Below are 8,581 nucleotides of genomic sequence, written 5' to 3' on the forward strand. Positions count from 1 at the left end.
TGTCTGTCTGTCTGTCTGTCTGTCTGTCTGTCTGTCTGTCTGTCTGTCTGTCTGTCTGTCTGTCTGTCTGTCTGTCTGTCTGTCTGTCTGTCTGTCTGTCTGTCTGTCTGTCTGTCTGTCTGTCTGTCTGTCTGTCTGTCTGTCTGTCTGTCTGTCTGTCTGTCTGTCTGTCTGTCTGTCTGTCTGTCTGTCTGTCTGTCTGTCTGTCTGTCTGTCTGCCTGCCTGCCTGCCAGCCAAACGTTTGGGGTGTGTCCTTCACATATTCAGCAGTAACTGAGAATCCTATTGTGCATCTCTCCAGGTTTAAACCAGTCATATGGGGACGTAAATGGCCTGGGCACTTAGCTGGCAACAGGACAGCTACGACATCTCCAATCAGCACTGCTGAGATATGGAAGCTTAACACATAACCTTTATCAGATGCCTGGCATGGCCTAGCATCTGGGTAGGAAGGAATAGGACTCATGAATATGCCTGGTGTTTTCGTCAACAAGGAGATATTTAGTGTGTATTGATGGATGTGCCCAGCCCACTATCTTTATTTATCTTTATCCCTCTCTCCCTTTCCTTCTTTCTCTTTCTCAATCAAATACAGATTAATCCAGACCTCAGTTTTTTTAAAGCTATTTTTCACATCGCCCCATCCAAACCCAGCTCTCCTAACTAATAAATATTATGAAGCATTAGTCACTGGATTATTTCCTAAAGCCTAATGAAGGCCATGGATCAGGCAGAAACAGTCACAGCGCAGTGTCATGTGGAAATTGGCTTGCTCGTAAAAAACAGTCTGTGGGAACCATCGATTCCAAGGCGCTCAATAAGAACACAGCATCCATCACTGACTAGAGGAAGAGGAAAGCGCCCAATAAGGACACAGCATCCATCACTGACTAGTGGAAGAGGAAAGCGCCCAATAAGGACACAGCATCCATCACTGACTAGAGGAAGAGGAAAGCGCCCAATAAGGACACAGCATTCATCACTGACTAGAGGAAGAGGAAGAGGAAAGCGCCCAATAAGGACACAGCATCCATCACTGACTAGAGGAAGAGGAAAGCGCCCAATAAGGACACAGCATCCATCACTGACTAGAGGAAGAGGAAAGCGCCCAATAAGGACACAGCATTCATCACTGACTAGAGGAAGAGGAAGAGGAAAGCGCCCAATAAGGACACAGCATCCATCACTGACTAGAGGAAGAGGAAAGCGCCCAATAAGGACACAGCATTCATCACTGACTAGAGGAAGAGGAAGAGGAAAGCGCCCAATAAGGACACAACATCCATCACTGACTAGAGGAAGAGGAAAGCGCCCAATAAGGACACAGCATCCATCACTGACTAGAGGAAGAGGAAAGCGCCCAATAAGGACACAGCATCCATCACTGACTAGTGGAAGAGGAAGTGGAAAGCGCCCAATAAGGACACAGCATCCATCACTGACTAGAGGAAGAGGAAAGCGCCCAATAAGGACACAGCATCCATCACTGACTAGAGGAAGAGGAAAGCGCCCAATAAGGACACAGCATTCATCACTGACTAGAGGAAGAGGAAGTGGAAAGCGCCCAATAAGGACACAGCATCCATCACTGACTAGAGGAAGAGGAAGTGGAAAGCGCCCAATAAGGACACAGCATCCATCGCCTCCTCTCCTCCACCTATCTCCTCCTCTCCCCCACCTCTCTCCTCCTATATCCACCTCTCTCCTCCTCTCCGCCACCTCTCCTCCTCTCCTCCTCTCCCCAATGCATCTCCACCTATCTCCTCCACCTCTCTCCTCCTCTCCCCCACATCTCTCCTCCTCTCCCCCACCTCTCTCCTCCTCTCCTACACCTCCCATCCTCCTCTCCCCAACCTATTGCCTCATCTCCTCCACCTATCGCCTCCTCTCCTCCTCTCCTCCACCCATCTCTTCCTCTCCTCCACCCATCTCTTCCTCTCCTCCACCCATCTCCTCCTCTCCTCCACCTATCGCCTCCTCTCCTCCACCTATTGCCTCCTCTCCTCCACCTATCTCCTCCTCTCCCCAACCTATCTCTTCCTCTCCTCCACCCATCTCCTTCTCTCCTCCACCCATCTCCTCCTCTCCTCCACCTATCTCCTCCTCTCCTCCACCTATCGTCTCCTCTCCTCCACCTATTGCCTTCTCTCCTCCACCCATCTCCTCCTCTCCTCCACCTATCTCCTCCTCTCCTCCACCTATCGCCTCCTCTCCTCCACCTATTGCCTCCTCTCCTCCACCCATCTCCTTCTCTCCTCCACCTATCTCTTCCTCTCCTCCACCCATCTCCTTCTCTCCTCCACCCATCTCCTCCTCTCCTCTACCTATCTCCTCCTCTCCTCCTCTCCTCCACCTATCTCCTCCTCTCCTCCACCTATCGCCTCCTCTCCTCCACCTATTGCCTTCTCTCCTCCACCCATCTCCCCTCCACCCATCTCCTTCTCTCCTCCACCTATCTCTTCCTCTCCTCCACCCATCTCCTTCTCTCCTCACCCATCTCCTCCTCTCCTCTACCTATCTCCTCCTCTCCTCCACCTATCTCCTCCTCTCCTCCACCTATCTCCTCCTCTCCTCCACCTATCGCCTCCTCTCCTCCACCTATCGCCTCCTCTCCTCCACCTATCTCCTCATCTTTTCTACCTATCCTACACTACAGCACCACCGTACCACAGCAAACTGCCAGGGCATCCAGCAATGAGGCAACAATCTTTCTAAGGAATGTTGGCTTGTGCAATCAATGTGTGTCTGAGTGAGAGAGAGAGAAAGAAGGAAAGAGAGAGAAAGAAAGAGAGAGAAAGAAAAAAAGAAAGAGAGAGTGTGAGTGTGTGAAAGAGAGAGTGAGTGTTTGACCGTGAGAGTGTGTGTGTGAGAGTGTGTGTGTGAGTGTCTGTGTGAGAGTGTCTGTGTGTGTGTGTGTGAGAGAGTGTGTGTGCGTTCGTGGTATAAATATGTCAGATCTGATCAAAGAAAGCTGGTATTTGGTTGCTAGTCTGTCACTGTCACTTCCTATTAGCTGATGACTTGTCCTGAAAGACAGATCAGTTGGGGAAAAAATTACATTGATTTATACCAAATAAGATATATCACTCAATCGTTTTCTCCGCCTGCCTGCCTGCCTGCCTGCCTGCCTGCCTGCCTGCCTGCCTGCCTGCCTGCCTGCCTCTCTCTGTGTGTGTGTAACACCCACTGTGTGGTAATACATAAGAGATAGCCCTCCCCCTCTCAGCCACGGTTCAATGAGGCAGTTCTATGCTAGTGTTATGAGCAGGGTTTAATGGTTTGTAATGGCTGAATCAGGAGGACGTTGGAAGGCAGACAAGGGCATATGGTTTTGATTTGCAGTCTTGGAAGGACATCAGATAACACCCAAATCAATCACCGTGGCGATAAATCAGATTTAACACAAATATGATCAAGCCAGCCCGTGACATCATCGCTCAGGGGCAGAGAGAACAAACACAAAACTAGAACGAGTGTGTGTGTGTGTGTGTGTGTGTGTGTGTGTGTGTGTGTGTGTGTGTGTGTGTGTGTGTGTGTGTGTGTGTGTGTGTGCCTCATGTGTGTGCACTTAACAATATGCTAAAGTTCTATCCTTTCATGAAATTCACAGAAGCCTTTTATCTGTCACTAACAGAGACAATGGAGTCAGGAACAGTAATGAATTACACCAACCACTGAGAGCCTATCATCACTGTCTATCTCTCTGTATTGGCCTTGTGGAACGTCTATCTCTCTGTGATGGCCTTGTGGAACATCTATCTCTCTGTATTGGCCTTGTGGAACATCTATCTCTCTGTATTGGCCTTGTGGAACATCTATCTCTCTGTAATGGCCTTGTGGAACATCTATATCTCTGTATTGGCCTTGTGGAGCATCTATCTCTCTGTGATGGCCTTGTGGAACGTCCATCTCTCTGTATTGGCCTTGTGGAGAATCTATCTCTCTGTATTGGCCTTGTGGAACGTCCATCTCTCTGCAATGGCCTTGTGGAACATCTATCTTTCTGTATTGGCCTTGTGGAACATCTATCTCTCTGTATTGGCCTTGTGGAACGTCCATCTCTCTGCAATGGCCTTGTGGAACATCTATCTTTCTGTATTGGCCTTGTGGAACATCTATCTCTCTGTATTGGCCTTGTGGAGCATCTATCTCTCTGTATTGGCCTTGTGGAACGTCTATCTCTCTGTATTGGCCTTGTGGAACGTCTATCTCTCTGTATTGGCCTTGTGGAGCGTCTATCTCTCTGTATTGGCCTTGTGGAGCATCTATCTCTCTGTATTGGCCTTGTGGAACGTCCATCTCTCTGTATTGGCCTTGTGGAGCGTCTATCTCTCTGTATTGGCCTTGTGGAGCGTCTATCTCTCTGTATTGGCCTTGTGGTTACGTCTATCTCTCTGTATTGGCCTTGTGGAGCATCTATCTCTCTGTATTGGCCTTGTGGAACGTCCATCTCTCTGTATTGGCCTTGTGGAGCATCTATCTCTCTGTATTGGCCTTGTGGAGCATCTATCTCTCTGTATTGGCCTTGTGGAACGTCCATCTCTCTGTATTGGCCTTGTGGAGCATCTATCTCTCTGTAGTGGCCTTGTGGAACGTCTATCTCTCCGTATTGGCCTTGTGGAGCGTCTATCTCTCTGTATTGGCCTTGTGGAGCGTCTATCTCTCTGTATTGGCCTTGTGGAGCGTCTATCTCTTGTGGAACATGAAACATATAGAGGAAAACTGAGAAATACAACGGTGCTGGAGCGTGTTTACTGTGTTGTTCTGTGTATGTGGCAATATCTGCTTGAATGTGTAATAATACCACTAATCATCTAGAAATGTGCAGAGAAAACAAATTGCAGACCCCAGGGTCAAACTACACAGCAGCCCTATTTCATCACAACTAAAGCTCTCCCTCTGTGTCCCTCCACCCCCTCCACCCCCCCTCTCTCTCTTGCTCTCCATCTCTCTCCCCTGTCACTCTTTCTCCCCCCCTCCCTCTCTCTCTGGTTAACCCCCTCCCTTCCCCCCCCGCCACACACACATATACACGCAACACCCCCCGCCACACACACATATACACACAACACCCCCCGCCACACACACATACACACAACCCCCCCCGCCACACACACACATATACACACAACCCCCCTCGCCACACACATATACAAATATACACACAACCCCCCTCGCCACACACACACAAACGTTGACATACTCTGATATTCCCTCCACTTTCTATAATTTTATGAATTAACACACACACACACACACACACACACACACACACACACACACACACACACACACACACACACACACACACACACACACACACACACACACACACACACACACACACACCTGGCTGTGCTCTGGAGGAATCAGTGCTCCAGCGTTCAAGTGTTCACATCAGCCTTAACTCCCACACACTGACCCTAGGAATAACAAGACCCACTCTGGAACACACAGCACGAGGAGTGCCTAGTAGTGAGGTCTCTGGTGATGTGTCTGTGCATACATATTTACAACAATGGGTTTTGTGTACATTGGAGTGTGTATCCTGCTCGACACTTTGTATGTTGTGTGCATGTGTGTTACTGACCTTGGAGCGTGGAGGAGCGTGGATGAACCATGTGTGTTACTGACCTTGGAGCGTGGAGGAGCGTGGATGAACCATTTGCAGTCCACAGCCTCTGTAGCTAACGCCTTTCCATCTCTGGTGATCTGATTGGACTCCACTATCCCCTCTGGTCCTCCCATGTCAAACTCACAGACTGGAGACACACACACACACACACACACACACACACACACACACACACACACACACACACACACACACACACACACACACACACACACACACACAAACAGTGAATAGAGGCAAATTATGGGATTCGAACAAAGACAGAAAACACACAACGCAATGTAACACAACACAATGTAACACAACACAATGTAACACAACACAACACAATGTAACACAACACAATGTAACACAACACAACACAATGTAACACAACACAATGTAACACAACACAACACAATGTAACACAACACAATGTAACACAACACAACACAACACAATGTAACACAACACAATGTAACACAACACAATGTAACACAACGTAACGGAACATAACACAATGTAACACAACACAACAAACACAATGTAACACAACATAACACAACACAATGTAACATAACACAATGTAACACAACGCAACACAACACAACGTAACACAACACAACGTAACACAACACAATGTAACACAACACAATGTAACACAACGTAACACAACGTAACGGAACATAACACAATGTAACACAACATAACACAACACAATGTAACATAACAAAATGTAACATAACACAACGTAACACAACACAACGTAACACAACACAACGTAACACAACACAATGTAACACAACGTAACACAACGTAACATAACACAATGTGACACAACACAATTTAACACAACACAATGTAACATAACAAAATGTAACATAACACAATGTAACACAACACAATGTAACATAACAAAATGTAACATAATACAACAATACAACACAATGTAACATAACACAATATAACACAACACAATGTAACACAACACAATGTAACATAACAAAATGTAACATAACACAATGTAACACAACACAATGTAACATAACAAAATGTAACATAACACAATGTAACATAATACAACAATACAACACGTAACAAAATGTAATATAACACAATGTAACACAACGTAACATAACGTAACATAACATAACGTAACACAATGTAACACAACACAACGTAACATAACATAACGTAACACAATGTAACACAACACAATGTAACACAATGTAACACAACGTAACACAACACAATGTAACATAACACAATGTAACACAACACAATGTAACACAACGTAACATAACATAACGTAACACAATGTAACACAACACAATGTAACACAACACAATGTATCACAACACAATGTAACATAACAAAATGTAGCATAATACAACAATACTACACGTAACAAAATGTAACATAACACAATGTAACACAACACAATGTAACATAACAAAATGTAACATAACACAATGTAACACAACAAAATGTAACACAACACAATGTAACATAATACAATGTAACATAACAAAATGTAACATAACACAATGTAACACAACACAATGTAACACAACACAATGTAACATAACACAATGTAACATAACAAAATGTAACATAACAAAATGTAACACAACACAATGTAACACAACACAATGTAACACAACACAATGTAACATAACACAACAATACAACACGTAACAAAATGTAACATAACACAATGTAACAAATAGTCAGAGAGAGAGAGAGAGAGAGAGAGAGAGAGAGAGAGAGAGAGAGAGAGAGAGAGAGAGAGAGAGAGAGAGAGAGAGAGTACCTACAGGGCAAAGGCTGGGGCACCCCAAGGTCTCCAAAATCCGGATCTGAAGAACAGGAAAATAGAGGGAAAGGGGAAAGACAGGGAGAGACAGACACACATTTTTAATAAGGAATCACGCACTGTATCCTAACAAGGGCAGTAAGCTAAACATTCAGGTAGAACGACCTATCACTAATGCAAAAGCCAACTACAGCACATGAACAAATGTGCTGTGCATCCAAACACATTTTCAGATCAAGTTTAAATTGGCTTTTAGTGACATGGAGCTAATACCTTCCTTAGTGGTAGACAGCTAATACCTTCCTTAGTGGCAGAGAGCTAATACCTTCCTTAGTGGTAGACAGCTAATACCTTCCTTAGTGGCAGACAGCTAATACCTTCCTTAGTGGCAGAGAGCTAATACCTTCCTTAGTGGCAGAGAGCTAATACCTTCCTTAGTGGTAGACAGCTAATACCTTCCTTAGTGGCAGAGAGCTAATACCTTCCTTAGTGGTAGACAGCTAATACCTTCCTTAGTGGCAGAGAGCTAATACCTTCCTTAGTGGTAGACAGCTAATACCTTCCTTAGTGGTAGAGAGTTAATACCTTCCTTAGTGGCAGGGAGTTAATACCTTCCTTAGTGGCAGAGAGCTAATACCTTCCTTAGTGGCAGAGAGTTAATACCTTCCTTAGTGGCAGAGAGTTAATACCTTCCTTAGTGGCAGAGAGTTAATACCTTCCTTAGTGGCAGAGAGTTAATACCTTCCTTAGTGGCATGGAGCTAATACCTTCCTTAGTGGCAGAGAGTTAATACCTTCCTTAGTGGCAGAGAGCTAATACCTTAGTTGCAGAGAGTTAATACCTTCCTTAGTGGTAGACAGCTAATACCTCCCTTAGTGGTAGAGAGCTAATACCTTCCTTAGTGGTAAACAGCTAATACCTTCCTTAGTGGTAAACAGCTAATACCTTCCTTATTGGTAGACAGCTAATACCTTCCTTAGTGGTAGAGAGTTAATACCTTCCTTAGTGGCAGGGAGTTAATACCTTCCTTAGTGGTAGAGAGTTAATACCTTCCTTAGTGGCAGAGAGTTAATACCTTCCTTAGTGGTAGAGAGTTAATACCTTCCTTAGTGGCAGAGAGTTAATACCTTCCTTAGTGGTAGACAGCTAA

At 45.2% G+C, this 8,581-nt stretch overlaps 1 protein-coding gene across 1 annotated transcript in view; it reads right to left on the reverse strand.

Moving 5' to 3' along the window:
- LOC106590614 (neuropilin and tolloid-like protein 1) overlaps window positions 1-8,581 on the reverse strand; it is a 156,442-nt gene that overhangs the window by 31,881 nt on the left and 115,980 nt on the right. Inside the window, exons 5-6 of the mRNA XM_045710960.1 lie at window positions 7,433-7,474; window positions 5,636-5,763 (exon numbers count right to left, since the gene is read on the reverse strand). Of these exons, the coding sequence (XP_045566916.1) occupies window positions 5,636-5,763; window positions 7,433-7,474 (170 nt within the window). The remainder of the gene's footprint in view (window positions 1-5,635; window positions 5,764-7,432; window positions 7,475-8,581) is intronic.

This window comes from Salmo salar, chromosome ssa29 (genome assembly GCF_905237065.1).
Source record: "Salmo salar chromosome ssa29, Ssal_v3.1, whole genome shotgun sequence".
Lineage (NCBI taxonomy): Eukaryota > Metazoa > Chordata > Actinopteri > Salmoniformes > Salmonidae > Salmo > Salmo salar.